This window comes from Phoca vitulina, unplaced genomic scaffold, assembly GCF_004348235.1.
Source record: "Phoca vitulina isolate PV1807 unplaced genomic scaffold, GSC_HSeal_1.0 scaffold54, whole genome shotgun sequence".
In the NCBI taxonomy this organism is placed as follows: domain Eukaryota; kingdom Metazoa; phylum Chordata; class Mammalia; order Carnivora; family Phocidae; genus Phoca; species Phoca vitulina.
In genome coordinates this window covers 1,011,917-1,038,102 of record NW_022589757.1, presented here as the reverse complement: position 1 = coordinate 1,038,102, position 26,186 = coordinate 1,011,917, and the positions used below count along the sequence as shown (strand labels likewise).

General features: G+C 42.9%; 1 protein-coding gene across 1 annotated transcript in view; it reads right to left on the bottom strand.

Annotated features, from left to right (window-relative positions):
• The window catches only part of SMYD3 (SET and MYND domain containing 3), a 689,934-nt gene extending 678,945 nt beyond the window's left edge, over window positions 1-10,989 (bottom strand). The window contains exon 1 of the mRNA XM_032389456.1: window positions 10,741-10,989. Coding sequence (XP_032245347.1) covers window positions 10,741-10,904 — 164 coding nt within the window. The 5' untranslated portion in view covers window positions 10,905-10,989. The remainder of the gene's footprint in view (window positions 1-10,740) is intronic.
• Window positions 10,990-26,186: the final 15,197 nt, after the last annotated feature.

Sequence of the window (26,186 nt, the reverse complement as noted above, 5' to 3'; positions counted from 1 at the left end):
CAGTCCATGATACATGAAAGAGTATACATGTACTTAGGAATAATTTAACACTTGATTAATGTAGAGTCCCTAGTTCCTTTTCGTCATATTCAGTGCTATTTCAGGACGATATAATACCCATTTGATAAGTGCTTTTACTGAGTACTTACAGTAGGCTATATGTCATTTATTTTTTTTAAAAGATTTTATTTTTATTTGACAGAGAGAGAGAGAGCACAAGCAGGGGGAGCGACAGGCAGAGGGAGGGGAAGAAGCAGACTCCCTGCTGAGCAAGAAGCCTGAATCAGGGCTCGATCCCAGGACCCTGGGATCATGACCTGAGCCGAAGGCAGTTGCTTAACCAATTGAGCCACCCAGACACCCCTATATGTCATTTAATTTACCCCTTTCTTAAGTCTTTGCTACTCATGTGTGATCAGCAAACCAACGGCTTTAGCTTGTTAGAAATGCAGAATCTCACACCCAACCCAGACCTTACTGAATCACAATCTACACCTGAACAAAACCTTTGAGTGATTTATTTGCACATTAAAGTTCAAGAAGGGCTGCTCTAAGTGACTTAACTCAACAGAGGTTTATCTCTAGCTCCCACTAACTCTGATGCACGAAATGCAATTCCCCAGAGCTATCCTCCATGACATGACTCATGCTTGTTTCTCCAACTCCACTCATGGCCTCCACAGTCTTCAAGGCAAGGAAGAGAGAGCAGGAAGAATGCACAGGATGTTTCATGGCAGACCCAGAAATGGCTTGTATAACCTCCAGCCCACACTCCATTGGCCAAAAATGAGTCACAGGGCCCCAAACTGCAAGGAGGCTGAGAAATGGAGTCATCTTGTGTGCTCACGGGGGAAAATGAATAAAGGTTATTAATGGATACTGAGATGTCTCAGGAATACCAAGGAAAAGTTAAATACCAGGCTCGAGCAGAGGCAGACTATCATGAGGACTATGAACAGTTCTACTTCTCTCAGTTCAAATTCTAAAGCCACTGGCCAGCCAATGAACTAACTTTCTATCAAGAGGTTCACTCTTAGTCTAATCAACTGACAATTAAAAAAAAAAAAAGTGGACCTAAGCTGGCAAGCATTTCTTTTTTTTTTTTAAGATTTTATTTATTTGGGCAGCTGGGTGGCTCAGTTGGTTAAGCGACTGCCTTCGGCTCAGGTCATGATCCTGGAGTCCCTGGATCGAGTGCCACATCAGGCTCCCTGCTCCGCAGGGAATCTGCTTCACCCTCTGACCCTCCCCCCTCTCATGTGTTCTCTCTCTCTCATTCTCTCTCTCTCAAATAAATAAAATCTTTAAAAAAAAAAAAGATTTTATTTATTTATTTGACAGAGACACAGCGAGAGAGGGAACACAAGCAGGGGGAGTGGGAGAGGGAGAAGCAGGCTTTCCGCCGAGCAGGGAGCCCGATGCAGGGCTTGATCCCAGGACCCTGGGATCATGACCTGAGCTGAAGGCAGATGCTTAACGACTGAGCCACCCAGGTGCCCACTGGCAAGCATTTCTAAGGCATCTTCATCCCAAGCAGCACACACCATTTCATACAATTCCAAATGAAACAAAGTCTAAGACTTTCTCAAAGTTTATTTAAATTTCTAATTACAAAAAAGGATACACGCTTGATTGGAGGAAAAAATACAAAATATAAAAGGTACAAAGGAATATCCTCCCTCCCGCCTCCAAGTCCCATTCTCCAGAAGTAATCATATTAGAATTCTGGGGTGTTCTTCCAAACTTTTTCTATATACACAAGTACACACACACACACACACACACAAATTTATTTAAAATATATACATTGTTCCACAACTTTATTCACCCAGCAATGTGTCATGGACAGCCATCCAAATCCGTAAAAATGGATCTACTTCCATCTGAACAGCTGGACAGTATTCTATAATATGGCTACATCATAACTTAACCAGTCCCCTATTAATGGACATTAAAATTCTCTCTCCCTTTTTAATTATCAAACTGCTATACTAAGTATCCTGTACAGCCACTGTTGTTTGTAATTTTGTCAGAATTCGACAAGTAGGGTCGAGAAAACATAGTGCTCAGTTGACAGGTCCTATCAAATTGCACTCCTACAAGTGTATGAATGTTCTGTATTTGTGTTTATAAGAAACATAATAGACACTTTCTTCAGGTTGTTATGAGAATTAAGTGAAGTAATAAAAGTAAAGCACTTAAAATCATGCCTGGTATTGCTAAGTGATAATAAATATTAGCTACTGAATAATAATATTCAGTCGTCATATATTGTGGTGACAAGTAAATGTAAGCTAGCTAATCACCATCCCGTATTGGCCACATCCAATACAGGGGAACCATCTCATAAACAACCAGAACCAGCCTACAGTTAGAAGATGGGAAGCAAAAATTGACTAAGTCATCCTAACTAGGCGGCACTAAGTCCATACCTTGGTTCCTGATCCCAATATGACTTATGAGAAAACCAGAACCAAAATTGGTTCACTGGTTCACAACATATGCTAGGAACGAACTTCAGCCTCTCAAAATGATACAAAAAACATGTCCAGGGGTGGCTGGGTGGCTCAGTCAGTTAAATGTCTGCCTTCTGCTCAGGTCATGATCCCAGGGTCCTGGGATTGAGCCCACATCGGGCTCCCGGCTCATCAGGAAGCCTGCTTCTCCCTCTCCCTCTGCCTGCCACTTCCCCTGCTTGTGCTCTCATTCTCTCTCAAATAAATAAATAAAATCTTTAAAAAAAAAAAAAAAAAAGACATGTCCAGTGTTTTCTAACAATGGTTCTCAAAATATGGTCCAGGGACCACTGAAATCCCCAAAGCTCTTTCAGGAGACCCATGAAGTCAAAACTATTTTCTTAATAATAGTAACACCTTTTCTGCTTTTTTTATTCTCATTCTCTCATGAGTGTAGTACAGTGGAGTTTTCTAGAGGCTATATGATATTTTGCAATATACTAAATGCAGAAGCAGTTATAAGAATCCAAAGGTCTTCTATTAAGCCAGACATTAAAGAGATACGCAAAAATGTAAAATAAGCAACTTCTCTAAGTGTTCTTTTGTTTCAGAAAATAGTTTGTTTCACTAAAAACTTTGCTAAAATGTAATAATTATGTTTAAATACATATTTTCAAAACATACCAATTTTAATTTTTTATACAATATAATCAATAGAGACAGCCATATAAGTAAAACCTACCCAGAGTAAAACCTAATCAGAGTCCCAAATAACTTTTTTAAAGCCCCTCCTATGAAATCCTTCTCAATTTTTAAGAGTGTAAAAGGGTTCTAAGACTGAAAAGTTTGAGAAACACGGCTCTAGGGGTGCCTGGGTGGCTCAGCCAGTTAAGCGGCTGCCTTCGGCTCAGGTCATGATCCGAGGGTCCTGGGATCGAGTCCCGCATTGGGCTCCCTGCTCAGCAGGGAGCCTGCTTCTCCCTCTCCCTCTGCCTGCCTCTCTGCCTACTTGTTCTCCTTCTCTCTATGTCAAATAAATAAATAAAATCTTTAAAAAAGATACACAGCTCTAAGTTATCAGTTGTCTCAAATGACAGCGTATGTCAATAGCAGTCAAACCACAAGTTTGAGCCCATTGCTTCAATTCTCCTGTGAGGGTCAGAGGCAACCATATATGGTCTACAGAAGCCCGTCAGTAGGTCTCAGAGATGGCAGGACAAGTAGAGAAGGCAAATCAAAGGGCAAGAAAAGTTCCAGTAAGAACAAATCAGTGATCCCTCCCCATGACAAAAGGGTCTACAATAAAAACCTGACATCAGTTGCCCAGCTGGTCCCAAAGATGTGTTGCCATCTGGGGGGAACTCAGGATCCCTCTCTACTGGTGGCAAACCAGGCACTCTGTACCAGTAGAAGCCACATGGCCATGGTGAGGCCAACTGTACTGTTGAGTTCCAGGAACCAATCTCCACCCCTTCCCCACAGTTGCTCTGTTCTCGAGCCCTCTGAACAATCACCAGGCTGTCTGAAGAAGGAGAACAACTTACTGCTATCCACAAAGCAGGTCATGCTGTCTCATTAAGAACGTCCTCTGCTGTGGCATTCACATGGACCAAATGTTTTCAGGCTCAGGGCTCTGCCACACAGACCTTTCCCAAACCTCCTTGCAGAATAAAAGGAAGAAGCAAAAGAAACAGGAATTATAACTCCCACTTAAAAAGAAAAATGGAAGTCATATCCAGAGTCCTTTCCAAACCCACCTTATTATCAATCCTTCCTGGACCCTCAGGTGAATCCTTTAGCCAGTGCCCAGGAATCTACAAATCCTGACTTCAAGCCATCTCTCAAGGTTCTACTCTTTGAGGGCCTTCACAATCCACCCCCCACCTCCCCAAGGACAGTCTGTAACACGACAGCAGTTCGCCAGCACCTGGTACTGACCTATTTCACCAAATCAGCTGTAAACCCACAGAATGCCTTTCATCCTGGGGCGCCTGGGTGGCTCAGTCGTTGAGCATCTGCCTTCGGCTCAGGTTATGATCCCAGGGTCCTGGGATCGAGCCCCGCATCGGGCTCCCTGCTCGGCGGGAAGCCTGCTTCTCCCTCCTCCACTCCCCCTGTTTGTGTTCCCTCCCTTGTTGTCTCTTTCTCTCTCTCTGTCAAATAAATTAAAATAAAATCTTTAAAATAAAAAATAAAAAAAAGAATGCCTTTCACCCATTATTTAAACAGAGGTGAGTGCCTGTCTGTTTCCACTTGGCTCTTTCTACCAGACTCTTAAATCCTGGCTTAGGAAGTCAATGTGAGAATTTTGCCTTTGTTGAAACAATTCATTCCAATGCTTAACATTCTTGGGAACTTCACTTACTTAGAAAATTTATCTTAAAAAAAAGCTGGGGGCAGGGGGAGAAGCTGGGTGGCTCATTCAGTTAAGCATCCAACTCGATCTTTGACTCCAATCATGATCTCAGGTTCGTGAGATGGAGCCCTGAGTTGGGGCCCTATGGTGGGCATGTAGCCTGCTTGGGATTCTCTCCCACCCTGCTCACACATGCACTCTCTCTCTCTCATAAAAAAACAAAAAAAGAAAGAAAAAAAATTCATCTAAGACCTCAGCCTCTGCTTCCTGATCATTTTAACAATCTTCTTCCCTATCTCAGGCACTTTCTGCCATACCTTAAACCTTAAACCCTCTTGTTCCAACACACACTACTTCTAAAGCGTGTGTGTGTGTGTGTGTGTGTGTGTGTGTGTGTATACACACATCAAGTCATCCCATTCTGACCACTCTACCTTTTCCTTAACCACACCATGTCTCCTAATCCACCGATTCCATCACATTCCACTGCCCATCACCCTACCCTCCTTATAGCCTCCATCCCTAGCTTAAAAATCATGGTGCCTCCCCAATGTTTATAGCAGCAATGTCCACAAAAGCCAAACTATGGAAAGAGCCTAGATGTCCATCCAGATGAATGGATAAAGAAGATGTGGTATATATATACAATGGAATATTATGCAGCCATCAAAAAAATGAAATCTTGCCATTTGCACCGACATGGATGGAACTAGAGGGTATTATGCTAAGCAAAATAAGCCAATCAGAGAAAAGACAAGTATCATATGATCTCACTGATATGAGGAATTTGAGAAACAAGACAGAGGATCATAGGGGAAGGGAGGGAAAAATGAAACAAGACGAAATGGGAGAGGGAGACAAACCATAAGCGACTCTTAATCTTAGGAAACAAACCGAGGGTTGCTGGAGTGGAGGGGGGTGGGAGGAATGGGGTGGCTGGGTGATGGACACTGGGGAGGGTATGTGCTATGGTGAGCACTGTGAATTGTGTAAGACGATGAATCACAGACCTGTACCCCTAAAACAAAGAATACATTATATGTTAATAAAAATAAATAAATAAACAAACAAACAAACAAAATCATCGTGCCTGATTACCTCCCTTGCCTAAAACTTCCATTTCCTTTTCCCACTCTCCATCCATTAAACTAACCTGGCAATCCTAGATAAACCCAAATTTCATAGTCAAGTAGCTGACCATGGAGAGAGAAAAAAGCACTCCCAGGCTAACTGTTCTCACTCTAAATAAATGAACACAAGTTTTAAGTGGACCCTCAGCACTTCCCAGCTATGCTACTATATTCCACTAGGTAATTCACTCTTCTAGAAGAGTATTTCAAACCTTCTCTTCTCTAAGACTGAGTTACTCAGCAACCACTTCCCCAGCTGTCCTCAAACCGTTCAATCACTGCTGCTTCTCTGGCACTCTTCTTCTTACCTCAGTATATGAAGGTGTTCCTTCCTGCCTCCACCCAGGTTCAGCCCTTCGCCAAGATGGATTACATCACCTCACCAAACACAATGTTCTCTTTTTGCCCTTTATTGCCTGGTCGTATCTACCCACACGTAACTCAAATGTAGCTGCTTTATTTTCTATTAATTGATCAAATCTGTCTCATGGACATGGGGGCTGTTTTTTCTATAGTTAGTATAATCTTCCTCATGAACACTCACCCTAGGAAATAGCCAGAAATTTAAAATTTGCCAAATAATATCTCAGTCTCTTCCAGTTAATATTCAGACATTAAGTTTAATTCCTTACCAGAGTTGTTTTAAATAGATGCTTTCAGGTAAATTTTTCTCCAGATGGGACTTAAGGGATATCCTCATGGTGGCAAGAAGACCTAGGATCTTGGTGTCTCTATGGATCTTCACTGACCTCTGGGGCAAAGAGGCGATCATGTCCCACGGCTGGACTGGTGCCACCTCACCTGTGGGATGTCATGCCCACTCCCAGAGCTGTATCCATGATCCCGACCTTCAGTCTGGAGTTGTACGATGCCTGCTGGGCCACCAGGTCCCTCAGCTCCTCTGCAGCCCTCCCAGTGGTAGGAGAGCATTTCAGACCCCCTGCTACCACAGGCTCATCTGTCTAGCTACTTCCTTCTACCACTGCTGCACTATATCCCCATGTTGGCAGAGCAACAACCCGCACAGCTACCCCCTCTCGAGGTTCCAAAGACGGAGCACAGCCAAAGACCTTCTACTTTTGACTCTCCCCTCAACCTATTTAACACACTCACCCCAACTCCAGAACTTGGGCCAGACAAGGAAGCTCAAAACATGTATTTCAGGGGCACCTGGCTGGCTTAGTCAGTGGAGTATGTAACTCTTGATCTCAAGGTTTTGAGTTCTAGCCCCACATTGGGTGTAGAGATTACTTTCAAAAAAAAAAGATTTTTTAAAAAAACCCAAAAAACATGTATTTCTCACACTGTTTTCCCTACTTCTCTCCCCTTTCTTCCCATAATTCACCAGGGCTTTCTCAGGGCTGGAAAAGATGGACTTTCCATTTCCAATTCATCCTCCTTCCTCTTGGGAGGCACTAAGCCTCAAGCTCAGCCTCAATGAAGGAAGAGATATCATATCCTCTTTACCCCATAGAAGAAACTATCATTAGAGTATGTCAGAGAAAGCTCTTGATATGGAAACTACAGGCAGCTTGGAACTTTAGAAAACAAAAACAAACATATGGTGACTTACAATTTCCTTAAAGACTATCCCTTCACAACTTCAACAGTCAGCCTCTCCTGTGTGCTAGGCTCCAAGGATATAAGGTTAGAGAACTAGGTCACTAAAGTGGGGAGACCTACAAACAATAATTACAATGGAATTTTATATGCTGCATTTACCAAAACAGAAAACACAAGTAACCTGTTTGTCAATCTTTTCCAGGTCTGTCAAATTAGAGGTGAGCAACTGCAGAAAAAGGATGATATAAATTATTTCAGGTCACAACTTTGTATCATTTAATCTTTCCCCAATTTACATACTTCATTTTTTCTACTCACAAGATGAAAAACCCTTCCTTACTGAGAGGAAAAAAGGAAGCCATGAAGCAGATTCAAGTTTTTCTATTAATAAAAATAAATATGCGAGAACTAAAGCACTTTTCAAATAGCCCAAGACCAAAGAAAATCAGGTAGAATGAAGTAATAAATTATAATGTCTATTATTTTATGTTGCCACCCCCCTGTTACTGTTACAAAGGAATATTTTCATTCCATTTAATTCAAGTGGAAGACAGCAGAAAGGCAAGAACAGCTAGAGGAAAATTCAGCCAGATGTTCTTAACACAAACTAAAAGCTTACTATGTGTCAGGCACTGGGGCTACAAAAATTGAAAGATGTAATACCTACTCTCAAGGACTTCACAATTGATGATGAACAAATTTTACTTATAAGGTGATAAAGAACACAGAAACTTTATCCCAATGAGGGTCATTCAAATTGTGGTAGAAAACTGCACGAAACAACGCACCAAAGTTTGATTTCTCTAACACTGTTTTCAGACTGTACTGATTCCCAACAAGGCACTGCAGAAATACTACAACCACTGAAGTGGAAGTGCTCAACAGAGCACCTACTACCACAGCACAAATCAGCTATATCCTAGCAATCCGAAGTAAATAAGTGTAAATGTATTTTTTGTGTAAAGCACTACTGAGTGCGTGTCACTATGAAAAACTCCTTTTGTTTTTGTTTGGATGCTTGGCATTTACTGATATCCCTTTTCTTATTTTATGTTTGCTAATTTCCCCACTATTATGAATACTGGTGGGAACAGAGCCTGCCTCCTTTCCTAAAAGCCAAGAAGTCCTAACAGTCACCTTCTCAAACTCCCTTGCAGCTAGGATTCAGGCAGTGACCTAATCTCAGCCAATCCAAGATACCACTAAGGACTTTTGAATCAGAAGCTAATTCCACAAAGAAGCATGGATGAGAAAGCAGCTTTCCAGCAATACCCCGTTTCCCAACAGCAGTGGCAAGAGTAGCGGCAGCGGGGCCCAGGATCGTGGTGCTGGTAATACATGTGGGAGCAGCGAGCACTATCAGGCAGCATCACAAGTGATGTACTACTCCCCAGGTACCAACCCCAACTACTTCTGAAGTGTAATTCTGACTATGGAACTCTCCTTGGTTCCTGCCCACTTTCACAACTGGGGTTCCTCCAGACCTCAGAGCAATGCTAAGATCTCCCCAATGCTCTTGCATGAAATTCCTTTTGTGCTTAAAGCAATACTAACAAGTAATCTCTTGCTAATAAGATATAGGAGTGATAGCCAACAGTAATGAAATAGTATGATAAAGGAAGAAGCATCTCACCCATGAACGGCTGGGTCTGTGTAGTCTACTTTGGAAAACAGACAATTCTGTGTGTCACATGACTCAAGTTCAGCTCTGAAAATTCAGTGAATAATTTGTCATCAAGTATTAATCCCAAAACTTTTCCATCCCAACTACTAAATAACTTTGCCAGTCTGATTTCATCTGGAAGACGAACCACACCTTCTCTCTTCATCAACTAATATTATAGGATAGCAAGTTCTCCACTTTCAAACTCAAGATACACCCCTAGATGATTTAACAGCATGAAGAGCCCAGGTCTCTAATTTGCTTGAATAAGAATCAAAGATCTATAAATTTCAATGTGGGGGCCTTCAGCAAATAGTTGAGTCTTGAAAGGAATTAACTGTTTCCAAAACTTTTTCAGTTTTGAAGTTTACAAAAACTTCAAAGGCTCTCTCAACTAATTTTTTGTTGTTGCTGTTATGATAACATCAGGAAGCTACAGATACAACTATTATTGTATAGTAATTTTAAAATACAAAGTTAAATAAAGTCCTCAATTACGAATCAAATAGGGAATTGGTTAAAATTAATGGTCAAGCTACCGATTTGAATTCTGCAACTACTTCCTCACCTCCATCCACCCAATCCAAGGCTAAGAGAAGAAGGGCAGTCCTGGGGAAAAAAAAAAAAAATCATCCCACCATCTCAAACAGAGCTCTCCTCTTTGGCAGATAACAGGAGCTCAGTAACATTAGTTGCTTGACTACAATTCCTATGACTGCATATATATTACATATTTCCATAAATTGCTTTAACATAGCACTTTACATTGGCCCAGTGCTTCCAGGCTTATGAAACACTTTCATGTGAATTCTCGCATCCCGATAGGTGGTTAAGACTTAGACTTGCCTGCACAGCCATTAAATGCAAAGCACATCACGGAACCTCAGTAACTTATGCTCCCATAGCACTGTACTGCATCTCTATTTCAGCCCTTCTGATTCGCTGTAATTAATTCTCGCTCTCATTGATATGCTCCATAAGGATTCTTAAGGATGCCCCGTTCATCTTCGTAGCTCCAGGCAGAACACAACCTGGACCCTGGAAAGTGTTCCGTAAACACCGACATTCTTCCGCCTCCCGCCAGCCAGGTCCTCTCCTGGCGGGGCCTGAGTACCAAGCCCGGTTTGCACACATCTCTGCGTTCCCCCCTCCCCAACCCCAGCCAGTTGTCACTTCCAGGGCCGCACCGATGAAGCGTGCCGCCCGGGACACACTTTTTGTTCCCCGGTAAAACTACCCGCAGCACAACGCTGCCCCTTAGCTCTGCCCCACGGGCTCCCTCCCATTCCTACGGCAGCCCGGGGGGACGGGCGGGGGTTCTAGCCGGCCCAGCTCGGCCCGACGGAGCGGCGGGGCCTGAGCCTGGGACGCCCCCAACCCCCGGCATCCAGCCCCCTGCCAGCCGCGACGCGCCCCGGGAACCGCGCTGCGGAGCTGGGTACCCGGGCAGCGCCCCCAAACGTGCGCACCCAAGGCCGCGCGGAGTCCCGCGGCGGGCGGCCCAACGACATCCCCCGCGCTCCGACCCCGCGCCGCCCGGGACTCGGGTGGGCGAGGGCGCTCCGCACGTACCCTAGGAGGCAGCGGTCGCAGACGACGCCACGACTCCCCTTGCACACCGTGTACGCCAAGGGATCCGAGCGGAAGAGCAGCTCTCCCGGGCGCAGCTGCGCCAAGGCGCGCAGCCCGTTTCCCCTGTTGGCGGTGCTGAACTTTTCCACCTTCGGCGGCTCCATCACCCCAGGTCCGCACCTCAGCGGTCCGCCGCGTCCTGCAGCTGGTGTCTCGAGTGCCACCGGGAGTCGCGCGCCTGCGCCTTGCGCGCACGCGTACGCCTGAGGGGCGGGGCAGGTGCGCGGGGTTCTGAGCATGCCCAGGCGGGGTCCGGCGGGGAGGCGGGCCCGAGCGGCGCGTGGAACCCGGCAGTGCCTCCGACCCGGGGCTGGCCACCGCCGGTGCTCGAGCCGCTTTGCGAGGAGTGGCTGTGTTGGACACACTGCCCCAGCGTTCACTTGTGACCGTTTGTATGTAGAGAGGTGAGAGAACAGGGCGGTGAATACCTGTATACCCTACTCCAAGAGCAGACGGCTTTTAGCATTTCGCCATTTCTGCTCATTTTCTCTGCCCCGGTATGTAGGTATTTTTGTTGAACCCCTTGAAAGTAAGTTGTGTTGTTGCATCATTTAAAAGTAAGCTGCAGACATCATGAAATCTCATAACTCATTTCATAATTAAATACTGTCACATATGATGAGGGAGCAGAAAGCTGAGGACAAAGCACAGACTGACACCCCGCAACACCGCCCCCGCCCCACTGGGACGTGTGTGACATTCCTCCAGCAAGCTCCCAACTGTCTTCATGTTAATGCCTTGCTAGACGAAAAAACAACCTCGACAATAGCAAGGCCTCCAGCGTCCTGAGGGTCTTTAGCTTGTGAAAAGTCCTTTTAGACACCTCCCTTTTTCTTACCTCCCCTAATTCCCAAGTATACAATCAGAGATTTCTCACAAGCCCAGTGCAGCAGCTCTTTCTGCCCACAGGTCCCATCCCTGTGCTTTAATAAAATCATGTTTTTTGCACTAAAGATGTCTCAAAAATTCGTTCTTGGTGTGGGCTACAGACTTAAACAACATTCCAAAACTCCATCCCATGTAGTTCCTCAGAATAAAAACAATATCCTACAGGGCGCCTCGGTGGCTCAGTTGGTTAAGCGACTGCCTTCGGCTCAGGTCATGATCCTGGAGTCCCGGGATCGAGTCCCGCATCAGACTCCCTGCTCTGTGGGGAGTCTGCTTCTCCCTCTGACCCTACCCCCTCTCGTGCACTCTCTCTCTCTCAAGTAAATAAATAAAATCTTTAAAAATATATATATATATATATCCTATAGAACTACAATATCAGGGGCACGGGGGTTGGCTCAGTAGGTTGAGCGTCTGACTCTTGGTTTCGGCTCAGACTGGAATGTTGGGGTCATGAGATCGAGCCCCACTACTGGCTCCCCGCTCAGCAGGAAGTCTGCTTCTCTCCCTTCTCCCTTTGCCCCTGCCCCCCCGCCCAATAAATAAATCTTAAAAAAAAAAAAAACTACAATATCGTTACTGATGTGGGAAACAAAGGCAGAAGAAAATTATTAAATTTCCTTACTACAGCCCATTGACAAGTCCTTGAAACAGAGTGACTTTCCTCTAGGGACTCAGCTGCCTCGATGTTAATACTTGGCAAAGGGCAGAGGGCAATCTTAGCCCAACCCTCCAGGATCCTGTAAGTCTACTTTAACATATAAAAATTCCTTTGGAAACTTCCGTTATCTCTACTCCCCAAAATACACGTTGGCAATCATTCCCCAAGCATATTACCCACCTGATGTGGTTTTGGAATATAGATGAGGTTTGGTGGGGTGAGGTCCAGAGCCGATGATCAAGAAAATTCTTGAGACGTCTTTGGTGCATAAGGCTGGTTTTACTAAAGAATGGGGAAGGGACCAGTGGGCAGAAGGAGCTGCTGAAAGGTGACTGATTATATACTTGGGAGTTGGGGGAGGTAAGGAAAAGGGAGGTTTTCAAAAGAACATTCATATGCTAAAGAGGACCTACGAGGTACTGGATGCCTTTCCATTGTCAAGTTAAGGTTGTTTTCTCCTCTAGCAAGGCATTAACATTAAGAAACTTCCGGGGCGCCTGGGTGGCTCAGTTGGTTGAGCGACTGCCTTCGGCTCAAGTCATGATCCCAGGGTCCTGAGATCCAGCCCCTGCATCGGGCTCCATGCTCGACAGGGGCCTGTTTCTCCCTCTCTGCCGCTATCCTGCTCTCTCTCTGCCAAATAAATAAATAAAATCTTAAAAAAAAAAATTCAAATGGGTTAAAAATAAAAAAAAATTAAGAAACTTTAAAGTTGGAAATTTCCTGGAGGATTGTCACACATATCCCACCCTGGCGTAGCGAGGGGAGGTTGCAGGAGGTCAGCTTGTGCTTTGTCCTCAGCTTGCCTTCTGATCCCTCATCACACGGATATACATCCCCACTGATACACAGCAAGACAAGGGGCTCATGACAAAGGTTGTATTAAGTAGCTTCCTGGAAGAATATCACACATATCCCACCCCGGGGTTGGGGTGGGGGGTGCAGTTTGCAGGGTGTATCACACAGATCCCACCCTGGGCGGGGGGGACGGTTTGCAGGGTGTCAGCTTATGCTTTGTCTTCAGCTAGGCTTCTGATCCCTCATCATTTCCCTCCCTGAACAATTTTGATCCTTAAATCTTTAAGGTTGTTGAAGGGAAGGTCTCATTTTCTGTAACGTCTTCCTGCTGAATAGGGGCGTAGAGATGTCCCTACCTATGGGTCAATATTGGTCAGCTGGAGAACACACAGGGGAGTTATGAAAGGGGGAGACAGCTAAATCCAGCGCAGACAGCATATATGAACCTCCTTGAGTAGAAAGGATCAGCTGTCAGCTGCAAGTTATGGCAGTGAAGGAGTCTTGGCACTAGGCAGGGAGACACCAGAAATGACAACAAAATAAGGTTAATATTATAATGAGAAAGAGAAGCCTGAATAAAAGACCTTTGATAGTTGACCTTTGATAATTTTCCTCTAGTCTAGGATTTTAAAGCAATCACTTAAGGAAAGAGATCATTGAAAGTGCCAATTTGAGTATTCATGTCAGGTAGAAACACAGAAGTATTCTGTGGTAATCTGGAATGTATACACAGCATTCTATTTTTATGCTAGCACAAGTTTCACCTTGTACAGCAGTTAAAACATCTAATGCCATTCTATTTTGTAAAGCTTCTTCACGCATTTGTATTACTTTAGTATTTAATAGAGAAATGTTATTTTGAGTGTCATTTAGGGCTTTGACCATGTACTTATTAAGAGCTTCCATATGCCAAAGAATATCCTCCAATCTCAAAGAAGAAACAAAGATGGATGCTAGGTGGTCGTACCAATGAGACACAGAACATGTCCAACATTGTTTTAAATTTGGAAGGTTAGAAGGGTTGGTAATGGTTTCAATAATGTGTCCATGCACCCAGGCAAAACCCAGAGTACAGCGGCCTATCCAGCCTGGGGGGAAGCCGTGGCCACAAGTTAGAGCCACAGAGCCTTTGGGTCCAGTAGGAGCCAGTCATATAATTGACTGCCATGTCATACTTAAAGGTGGTCACTGTATGCTTGGCTAAAGCCTCTACTTATAATTTTACAACTTATAATTTTAATAGAGATAGTTCCTGGGACAAATATGACTAAGGAATAAAACCATCAAGAAGCCCTCTTTGTTTGAGGTCCAGCCTTAACAATATCCTAATTTTAAGGAATCACTGGCAATTGAGAGACTTGTCAAGAGATAAGGGCATTCCCAAGTACATTATCCAATCCAATCATAAAGAAAGTGGGGCCATCCATTATGTCCTCAAGTCCATAGTTAACCTCATAGAGTGGGGTATACTCAGTGGCTTTTAAGGAGTGATTTTGTGATACCAGCCACACAGAACTGGTCAAGGTGATAGTTGAGTTACAATTGTTGGAGAATTAATCCTAATTAATCACTTGCCTGCAGGGTCCTGTTATGATCACCACAGAATAACAAGCAAGAAGATTGTCTATACATGAGCTATTGTGGCAATTTCTCTGAAGTTTACCTCAAGTTGTCTAGCTTAGGCAAACATTTAAGGATAACCAAAACTAGGATTTAACATCTGCAAAGATGTGTTATTGAAACACATTAGAGAGAGAAAATTCCTCTCTCTAAAATAGCCATCATTTCCAGAGATAACCAAATCAAGACTAATTTGTTTGCAAAACAAGTCCAATTTTAACAAACTTGGCCTAATTATTTACATAAGCTCAGCAAGAATGATTGATCATTTAGATCTTTTAGAATCTGCTTTGCTGGAACTTTTATAACGAATCTCTAGGTTGAACTTTTAGTAGCTTCTCCAGGCCAGAAGCCAAGCCAAGTGCTTGCTGTCAGACATGACTGCAATACCTGTAGATTTGGGTAAATTCCAACTCGTGAGGTCCCCAATATATCCTGAGGTTCCTGCACTTGCCAGGAAGTGACATTCTTTACTCACCTGGTAAGGCTGCTGGGAACTCTGCAAGCAAAGTATCAGGCCAACATTTCGAACGGGCTTTATGGCTCCAGGTTTCATAAAGTCAACCTTAGTTCCTTAAAGCTGTTTGGTCATATCTGAGTCTCTGCATGTCTCTCTCAAATATGATATTCCAGTCAAAGCCTTGGTAAAATAACGAATGTTTCCAATGGTGTCCTGTTACAAGGAGTGATTGCCATGGAAGAAAGAATACTTACTGATAGACCTTTTGAATTTCAGAGGATTTAGGTAGAGAGAAAAGTTAAATACTTCAATTTGTTTTATTATTTCTGTATATCAGTGATGTCTTAAGAGAAGGTTTTCTTAGTCTGGAAGAACGAGCAATGTTTCAACCAAGAGTTACAAAAAAACTATAATCATTTTTCCCAATTCACTTAGGCCCATGTTACTATTCTTGTTTAGTTTGAATGCAGCTTTAGTTAGTTCTGGAAATTCTTACCTATTTCAGTTTTAATCTTAAAGATATCGAATACCTGTATTTTTCCTAAAAGTACCTTATATGAATCACCTTGAAGACTAACCATTTTATAAGAGAATAAGAATAACGTTATATAAATGACAAAAGACTCAAAAATGAACATGGTTAAAAATCTGAGGTGAGGTTACAATATGGCTGGCAAGGAAATCCGGTTATTTCTGTGACACATAACACTTTTAATAATCAAAATATTAAGTGATGGTCTCATACCAGAATATATTAAAACTTTAGGAACTGCATATCATCTCTGGAATAGTTACGGCATTTACCCAAATGTAACCTAAGGCTTATCATTTGTTTGACAGTACTTCTGGAGTAACTTAACAAACCAAATAAAAAGGCCTAATGAGTTAAAGGGACTTCAGTTACAATTTAAATCTTGGGAAGTTTGTTAAAACCTTAGAAAGTTTTAGAGCACATGCCTAAATAGGATTAGGGATCAAAGACCTGATATAGACAAAACACAGAAACTGGGCTTTTGGGGGCAGACAAAAGAAAAAAAAAACCTTTGTTTACATTTTCTTATCAAGAGCAGACCAACTATTCAAGAAAGCTTTGTCTTTTGAACAGAGAATTTCAATCTTATATACCACTGTACTTTTTAAAATCCATTCATTTAGATCTTAGTTTGTCCTGACCACATGTAAAATTCCTTTCCAAAGATTTCCCTTCACAAACTTTCTACAACTTTCTTTTGCATTCAGATTTTGTCCCAAGCCATTTCTCTCCAAACAACCATCTTATTTAGGACAAAACTACCTTCTTTTACCTTCAACAAAAATGTATTCCCATTCCTTATATCTTTCTTACATATCTCTACTTTTCTACATACAGAGTTGCTTTTCTTATTTTCATCAGTCTTAATGACATTTAACAGAATTTCACTCTTAGAAAACTTAGTCTCCAGTGAAAACTAAGTAGTAACCAATTGTGAATTATTACACCAGAACACTTTAGATGGCAAATTGATGAATCAGTTAAGCACAAAGCATGTTTACCAACAGACTCAAGTATCCTTAGTTTTTGCAGTAAGTAGTCAAAAGCACAAACCTACATCCAGTACTCAATGCTTTATTAGTATTTTTATCTCATTTGGAAAAGGCCTAGATGTCCAACAAATTCAATACCATTTATCATCCAAGAAAAACTTTGAGATAGACAAGATTAACCATCATTTTAAGTCATCTTTTTGATAACAAATTGCAACAGAAATAACACAAGCTCATTTGACCTTCAGTAAATCTTTTCTTTTTTTTTAAGATTTTATTTATGTATTTGACAGAGAGACACAATGAGAGAGGGAACACAAGCAGGGGGAGTGAGAGAGGGAGAAGCAGGCCTCCTGTGGAGCAGGGAGCCCGATGCGAGGCTTGATCCCAGGACCCTGGGATCACGACCTGAGCTGAAGGCAGACGCTTAACAACTGAGCCACCCAGGTGCCCCATGACCTTCAGTAAATCTTGGTAGAATAAAAGTTTCACATTTAATGCTGCTAACCTTAAAGACATGTCTATCTTAAACCAATGAACTTAAATTAGTTTAAAATGCCGATTATGTTTCCACCTAGATCATCTTTTTAAAAAAAGTCAGTTTGCTCCTGATTGTCAATTTTTACCTGAGACACTGGTGGGGAAATCTGAAGTGGGTGGTGTTAAGTCTAGGGAGTGCTCTTCTTCACTCCTTGGTAGAGAGGGTAGGAAGAGCAAAGGTGCCTGAGGCACTGAGGATGGTACAGAAGCCAGTTATGCAGGCCACACCCAAGGTGGTGCAGAAACAGGTGGGGAAGGGAAGGCAGAAGGGGCCAAGTGCTGCCAGAAGGCAGAGAAAGGGCTCCCGGTTCTAGAGCTCATCAGCTCCCATGGAGGCACAGACGTCATGTTTTCCTGCCAACAAGGAGGCAGTCCATGTCGGGCCGGAGAAGAAAGGCAATTTTCCCAAAACAAACAGTTTCGGCAGCTGCTTGGGAATATTCCTTAAAGTCCCCATCCTGAGGTAGACTAACCAAAGTTGGCTCCCGTTACAGCCATTAACCCAGGAAATGAGTGAGGGAGAAGCCCCCACATCTATTAGGAAGAACAATGAAAGAGAAGAGTCAAGAGTCCCCTTCATCTGGAATGGCCTGTGTTTCCTCCAGCAACCTAGGTTTAATCAGAGGAGGCCTATTTAGTTAAATAATTATCCAATATATCAGGAGGGAGTTTACTAGCCAAACACATTCTGCAACAGGCCCTTAGGTCTGTGTCCTGATTTAGAGCCCTGAAAGCCTGGGTGGACCTAGGGTACCTCTGTCTATTTGCCCTGTTTCCTGCAGAAGAGATCTGATAGATCCCACTGTGGCCATGCAGTGTTACAGGAGATCAGTCCTTTCTTAAATTTTGCAATCCGAATTGCAATCCGAATCTCAGGGAGAGTCCTTGGGGAGTGAAGAAGCCTACTGAGGCCATGCTCCTGGAAAAGTAGAGAAAGTCCCTTACCAAAATCCCCCTCCCCCCCCTTCCCAGGTGGCACAGGATGTGTTAGAGGTTTTGTGTGTCAAAAGCGACCAGAGCCTCCCTCAAACAATTGTTCACCATCCTGCCTTACCTCTAAGGCATTCCTGTGGTAAAAGGCCCTGGAGGGATGCCAGCGTCCCTCCTCTTCCCCATCTCATCCTAGGCTGTGGAAGGGTGCCTGGTGAATGGACTAAAATACCATGCCATGCCATCCTATGCCCTGAAAGCTGTGTTACTGCCCTACCATTTTTTACCCATGGAGAACACTAGAAAAGTTTTACAAGGGGAATTGCCGAATTTTATAATTTAAGTAGTTAGTCGAGGACATTGATGGCAAACAGTAAAAATAGAAATCCATCATGATCTAAACGACATTCCAACACATGTGGTCCCTACAGCCAACTTCCCTGGGAAACGGTTCCCAGTTGGATTTTAATTCCATCGGGTACTGGTTTCGGCCAGCTCCCAGTGGAGGTCCCGTGGCCAGAAGCAGCTATACCAGGGATGTGGAGGGGATCACATTAGATCAATCAGGAGGAAACCTCACACGGGAGTCTTAAGATTGGCAGCCGTCCTGGTGACTTAGGTGGCTGTCCCGTGCCCAGACAGACAACTTTGTATAAGGACAGGGACAAAGAGAGGGCATGAAGTTTCTGGGTCTTATTACCATCCCTGCCAGGGTACTAACTTCCAGTCAAAAGGCAGGCTTTCTCCTCCCCATAGACCAGCCACTGGCTAGAGAATTGGAGCCTGAGCAATGGGCATGAAAGTGTTCCAGTAAGACCGTACTCCTTGAAGCGCCCCTGGAATGAGAGTAAAGGAAGGGAGAAAGCACTCACCAAGTTTGCACCGAAGCTCAGAGTCCAGATGAAAAGACCCAAAGCCCCACATTGGGCCACGTGAGGTTTTGGAATATATGTGAGGTTCGGTGGGGTGAGGTCCGGAGCCAATGGCCAAGAAAGAATTCTTGAGATGTCTTTGGTGCAAAAAGGTTGTTTATTAGAGCACGGGGACAGGACCTGTGGGCAGAAAGTGTTGCACTGGGATTGAGGAGCAATTGATTATATACTATGGGGTTGGGGGAGGTAAGGAAAAGAGGGAGGTTTTCAAAAGAACTTTCATATGCTAAAGAGGACCTACAAGATATCTGAGGCCTTACCATTGTCAAGTTAAGGTTGTTTTTCCCTCTAGCAAGGCATTAACATGAAGATAGTTGGGAGCTTCCTGGAAGAATGTCACACATATCCCATCCAGGAGTGGGGGTGGGGGAGGTTGCGGGGTGTCAGCTTATGCTTTGTCTTCAGCTAGCCTTCTGCCCCTCATCAAAGGTACATTTTACACTTGCAATTAGTGACTAATTTGTGGGATGATAGGGGATTGTAAGAATAGCCTGATTCCCATAACCTAGAGAGGAAGACTTTTGACACTTCCTGAAATAGTCTAGAAATGGCTGTGGTGTAGCAGAAAGAGTGGTGGGTGAGAATTTCAAAGACACACATTTGAGTCCCAGTTCTTCCCTGTCACATTAGCTAATTTTTCCAAGCCTGTTTATTAACTTTATAATGAAGGTGATAATACGTTTCAAAGTGGTGTGAATAAATCCTGTGAAAGTATTTTGAAAAATCTTCAAAACACCATAGAAATGTGAAAGGAACAATTATTGAGTTAAAACTCTTAAGCCTGTGAGTATAGGATAATGCCTGCATATAGCCCCCTACCAGCACTCTAAGATCATCACCTCATACATTAGCATTAAGTACGATACACAGAAGGAACTCAGTGTTTACTTAATTAAATAGCATGTCATAAGGAGTTCCAGAGAACCAGGGGCTAATTCTACCATAGAATAGTCCCAATTACTAAAGAGCAAGAATAGTTCTCAGGGAAAACATTATGCTGGACTCTCAACTTAGTCTTTCCTGTTCCGGGATGTGGTTTCAGCTACCCGGACACGACCCATTTCCCCTGATGTCTTGTTCCTCCTTCCCCTGATTCAGAAAGCCAACTATCCTAAATCTTAGAGGAATATCCCATGAGCCACCTCCCACCTTGAAGGAAAAAAATGGTATCTCAGAAAATGTGGGAATGTGAAAGGAAGACCCATATGCCCCTAATTGTTCACCTGGTTGGACATTTCCATGAGAGAGACATGGAAATTGTTTAAACCACCCTTATTTTGTCTGTGTTAAACAGAACCAATACTGTCAGTTTGCAGCTTCTTTTGCAGCTAGGGTGCAAGTATAAGACCTGGGCTCGGCCCATCAGACTCACCCATCCCACCCATCATCCTGGAGACCTTGAGGAGCTCTGGCAGTTCTGGTTGCTGGGAGCTACTTTGAAATGCCCCCAAAATAAGATGGATTAATGGTTGAATAAAGGGATGGATAAACAGATATGGAATTAAGCTAGTAAAATGTTGAAGACCGAATCTAGGTGGTGGTAAACAGTGCTCAGTCTCAATTCTTGAATTTTACTATATGTTTGAAAATTTCCATAATAAAATATTGATGGGAAAATACCAACATCTCACCAAAAAACTTCTAATAGTCTCATAAATGTTTTGTTTTAGAGCTGATGTATTTAATTAAGATTTCCAATGAAATTTACACATGGCATTTGATTAATATAGATCTCTTTTCTTCGTTCACTCCTCATTGTCATTGTTGGTTGTACAACAGGAGCCAGGACAGGCAAGAAGTGCCTGAACCAAGGATCAAAGTCTTTCACTGGAGCCAAGAGAAGTTAAGGACTCTGATAGCTGCTTATGCTAGAAGAGGTCATCTACACTGCCAGAAAAGCTCAATGTCCAAAGGCTGTGGCAAGAGGTCTCTATTTGGATCCATATTTGGCAAAAGGGACTCAAAACTTTTGATCTCAGAAGCAGATATTAGGCAGCAGGAATTTCCATCAGCAGGTGTCTACAGACATGGGGCATGCAAACTCCTATCTTCCTGCACTCTTAAATGTTGCTTTGCTCATAATTAGCAAGACTTGACAGATGAATGAATAGTAGGGTCTCAGTCCTTATCCTCCTAGGTTCTCTCAGGAATCTTTTTTTTTTTTTTTTTTTTTGAGAGAGAGAGATTGTGAGGAGGTGGGGGGAAGGGGCAGAGGAAGAGGGAGAGAATCTTAAGCAGGCTCCACACCCAGTGGGGAGCCCACGTGGCTCGATTTCAAGACCCTAAAATCATGACCTGAGCTGACACTAAGAGACGGACACTTAACTGAGCCACTCAGGTTCCCCTCTCTGGAATCTTTTGAGTGTGGTGCTGTGTCCCATGAGAGGTGCACCAGCAAGAGAAGACATGAGCTCCTCACCTGAAGGTTCAAGGCATAGAAAGGATGTAGGATTTCAGTTACTGAGATACTATGTGAAGCCGGGATACCTTAATGTCGAGCCACAGAATATAAAATTAGAACAACATAGATATTTCCTGATTTGGGTTTTGGGTACTGAGCCTGGAATTAAGGTTCTTAGTCCCCAAATCTGAAAAGGGTGCAAAGAACTGGGAAGTAGCCCATTCCATGCATAGCATTTTTCTTACAAAGTAGGGCACTTGTTGGCCCTTCTTGAGCCCACCGAACAGAAGCTAAGGAACTTCAGAATGAGGGTCCCTCACTTGAATAGCTCCATTTGAAGGTCCACCCTGCTTTCCTCAATGGACAAAAGAAGGAAGCAGTAACCTCAGGTACTGGGAAGCCAGGGAGTACTGCCCTAGCCTGGAGGCCTGGTCTCATCCTTGGAGGCAGTCTTGAGTGAAGGCCACGACTACCTCCATATCCACCAGCCCTCAGTGATGATCCAGATTTATCTTTGCTAAAGGAGAAAGCTAAAGGAGCCACTGCTTGGGAACCACTATGACCCAGACTTTGCTCACTGACCTAGGACCAACCTGGAAGAGGAAGGGGTTGGGGAGTGGGGAAGGAGCAGGTATTTCAAGGACTTGGCTGAACTGGACCTGGGACAGTGTGGAGGGAGATCAAAGCGTTGGAACCCCAAGCCTTGCCCTTATGTGAGATGCCACCAGGGCAAGACACTGTAGAGGAAGTTACAGACATGGAATCACCAATGTAGTTGAAAAGCTGAAAGAAAAAACTTTATAATAATAAAAAATTTCAGTCAACCATGTTAGAGGAAAGACTGAATTGTTTTTTCATTCTCTATAGAAACTGGTATTATATAAAAGTCTTATAAATAAGAATCTTTATATACTCTTTATAAGATCAAAGCGTATACAACCAAAGAGTAGGGGAGAAGGGTATCAAGGGTCTATCACATTTAATTTTTTTCCTGGATTTTGTGATATTTGTGGTATTTATCGACTTTTAAAATATTGTACTTTGCTGTGATTTCTTTTCTCATTCCAAATACTCACTTTTGTACTTAGAGTCATATTGTTTTGTATCCTTTTTTTAAAAGAGGTCCCCCAATACCCAAAAGAATTGAAAGCAGGGACTACAAGAGATACTTGCATGCCCATGTTCACAGCAGCATTATGCACAGTAGCCAAATGTAGAAATAATCCAAGTATCAATCAACAGATGAATAAACAAAATGTGGTATACACACAATGGAATTTTTTTTTTTTTTTTTTTTTTTAAAGATTTTATTTATTTATTTGAGAGAGAGAGAATGAGAGACAGAGAGCATGAGAGGGAGGAGGGTCAGAGGGAGAAGCAGACTCCCTGCCGAGCAGGGAGCCCGATGCGGGACTCGATCCCGGGACTCCAGGATCATGACCTGAGCCGAAGGCAGTCGCTTAACCAACTGAGCCACCCAGGCGCCCCACACAATGGAATATTATTCAGCCTTAAAAAGGAATGAAATTCTAATACATTACAATGTGGGTTAACTTTGAAAAAGTGCTAAGTGAAATACCCCAGACTCAAAACGACAAATACCGTATGGCTCCACCTATAGAAGGTACCTGGAATGGACAGATCCATAGAGACAAAATGTAGAAGAGCAGTCATCAGGAGCTGGGGGAGGGCAATGGGGATGTAGTGATCAGTGAGTATGGAGTTTCTATCTGGGATAATGAAAAAGTTCTGGAAATATGTAATGGTGATTTTTGCACAACGTGAATGTACTTAATGCCACTGAATTATACACTTCAAATGGCTAAAATGTCAAGTTTTGTGGTATATATATAACCACAATTTTAAAAGGGGGCTTGCTCCCTAAAGTTGTATAAACCTGAGCCCCATAAAATTTGGATCTGTTCCTACCAATGAAATAAGCAATTCCAAAGTAATACAGTATAACATCCTATAATGAGAATCACATATTCAGTACCAGAAGGATTAAGTTTTTTTACTTAATAAAAGAGATTCATTTAACTATTGTAAACTGGGTTGTTGCTTTCCAGAACTCTTAAATGATAAATCATAAGCATCAGGTTCCAGATTTCCTATACAAAGACCACTCAGAAACTGGAAAGATGGCTGACTCTTAATGTTCTTTATTTTTTTTAGTTTTTAAAGAATTTATTTATTTATTTGAGAGAGAGAGACAATGAGAGAGGGAACACAAGCAGGGGGAGTGGGAGAGGGAGAAGCAGGCTTCCTACAGAGCAGGGAGCCTGATGCGGGGCTCGATCCCAGGACCCTGGGACCATGACCTGAGCGGAAGGCAGACGCTTAACCGACTGAGCCACCCAGGCACCCCACTCTTAATGTTCTTTAAAGTTGCCTGGGAGAGGGGTGACTGGGTGGCTCAGTTGATAAGCATCTGCCTTGGCTCAGGTCATGATTCCAGGGTCCTGGAATCGGGCTCCCTGTTCAGAGGGGGGCCTGCTTCTCCCTCTCCTGCTCCCCCTGCTTGTGTTCCCTCTCTCACTGTCTTTCTCTGTCAAATAAATAAAATCTTAAAAAAAAAAAAAGTTGCCTGGGAGAGAATGGCTGTGGTTTAGATGTTATTTTAGAAATAAAAGCTCAGGGGCCCTGGGGTGGCTCAGTCGTTGGGCGTCTACCTTTGGCTCAGGTCATGGTCCCAGGGTCCTGGGATAGAGCCCCACATCGGGCTCCCTGCTCTGCGGGAAGCCTGCTTCTCCCTCTCCCACTCCCCCCTGCTTGTGTTCCCTTTCTCGCTGTCTTTCTCTCTCTGTCAGATAAATAAAGAAAATCTTAAAAAAAAAAAAAAAGAAATAGAGGCTCAGAATCCCTAGGCCCTCCATCCTATCCTGCAACTCAATAAATTCTTTTGGTGGTTCCTCTTGTATAAAAACAGTAAAAGTGTATTCTATAGAGAAGTGGAAGATGTTAAGAGAGGTTCATGGTATATATGGAGTACAGGTTTTTATACCACAAATAATAAGGAAATCACGGGTAGGATCCTGAAACCATCTTTCTGCAAGTCTTGGAGATTTAATATTTCCAATGAAAATTCTTACTAAATTTATAATCAGCTTTTACCAGGAATCTAAATTGGACTTTAAAATACACAAAAAGCAATGCTTTCCTGCCCTACTGGTTCCATTACTTTCATATCCTTGCTTCTAATAAGCAGATAAAAACCAAAAAGATCATAGAAAGTTGTGCCTCAATTTCCCATAAACCGTAATTGAAAATTTAACACACTGTTTTATTACCAAGAAGGAAATTAAGTAGCACCTATAAATTTTTAATATAAAACTACCCAGCAGTTTTAGTAGTAAACCAAATGAACATTTAACCAAGACTTACTGGATTACCTTTTAAAGTCTATTACATGTCCCATCGGGTAACTAGGATTCCTCTTTGAAGACTTAGATTGGTGCAAATAATATAGTTATAGGGCATGGAACTTAAAAAAAAAAAAACCCTTCCTTCAGGATGCCTGGGTGGCTCAGTGGATTAAGTGTCTGCCTTTGGCTCAGGTCATGAGCTTAACTGTATGGAGAGTTAATTCACTCTTGCAGTAAAAACTTTTCTTCGGAGATACCAGGCCATGCTCCCACGATTCCCTCTGAACATTCTGCTAAACTCATCAGGTTTGGGGGATTCAAACAAACCAGATGACCATCCATTATCCTCAGCCAGCCATAAGGCCTTTTGGCAAAATATCTCTGGAAGTGTTTCACCCCAAATTACCTGGTACTAGGCCTTGCCATGGGAATCACTCCATCTCTGGTAACTTAATATTTGTTTAGTTAAGAAGCTTCAGGAGAAATTCAGGCTGGAGGCATGGTAGTGGAAGGAACAGTGAGAAGACTGAATGGCATGAAGATTTGGCAGATTATATAATGGCAGGACAGGAATTACAAGAGAAGGAAGATTTGCTTTCCAGCCTGATTGAACTGTAGACCAATGGCAATAGTAGGGAAGTCGGGAAGAATTGGTTTGGCTAAATGTTAACAACCTGCCTTGCAAAAACTTACTAATAATATGCTTTAGGTATTACGAAGTATTATAATAGCAAACAAATCTAACTGAAGAGATTTATGTCTCAGTTAAAATGCAGTTGCTTCTACAATGATCTAAGAAAACATTTTTTTTTTTTTTAACATTTTATTTATTTATTTGACAGAGGGAGAGAGAGAGATCACAAGTAGGCAGGCAGGCAGGCAGAGGCAGAGGGAGAAGCAGGCTCCCGGCCACGCAGGAGCCCAATGCGGGGCTCGATCCCAGGACCCTGGGATCATGACCTGAGCTGAAGGCAGACACTTAACCAACTGAGCCACCCAGGCGCCCCCTAAGAAAACATTCTTAATTCCATTTAGGTTCATGTAAAGGTCTAACTTCAGATGAACTTTCTTGATAGAACAAAAATTCAAGCAACTTTTGAGTAACAGACTGAATTACTCACTGAACACACATTGACTGTACATAACAATTTAAAGTGAATAACTTAGGTTCAATTTAATATTTCATTAGATAGAGACCAATAAATCACAAAATCTTATTACTTAAAATATTTTAATTTTGAAAAAAGTTTAAACCATATTAAAATTG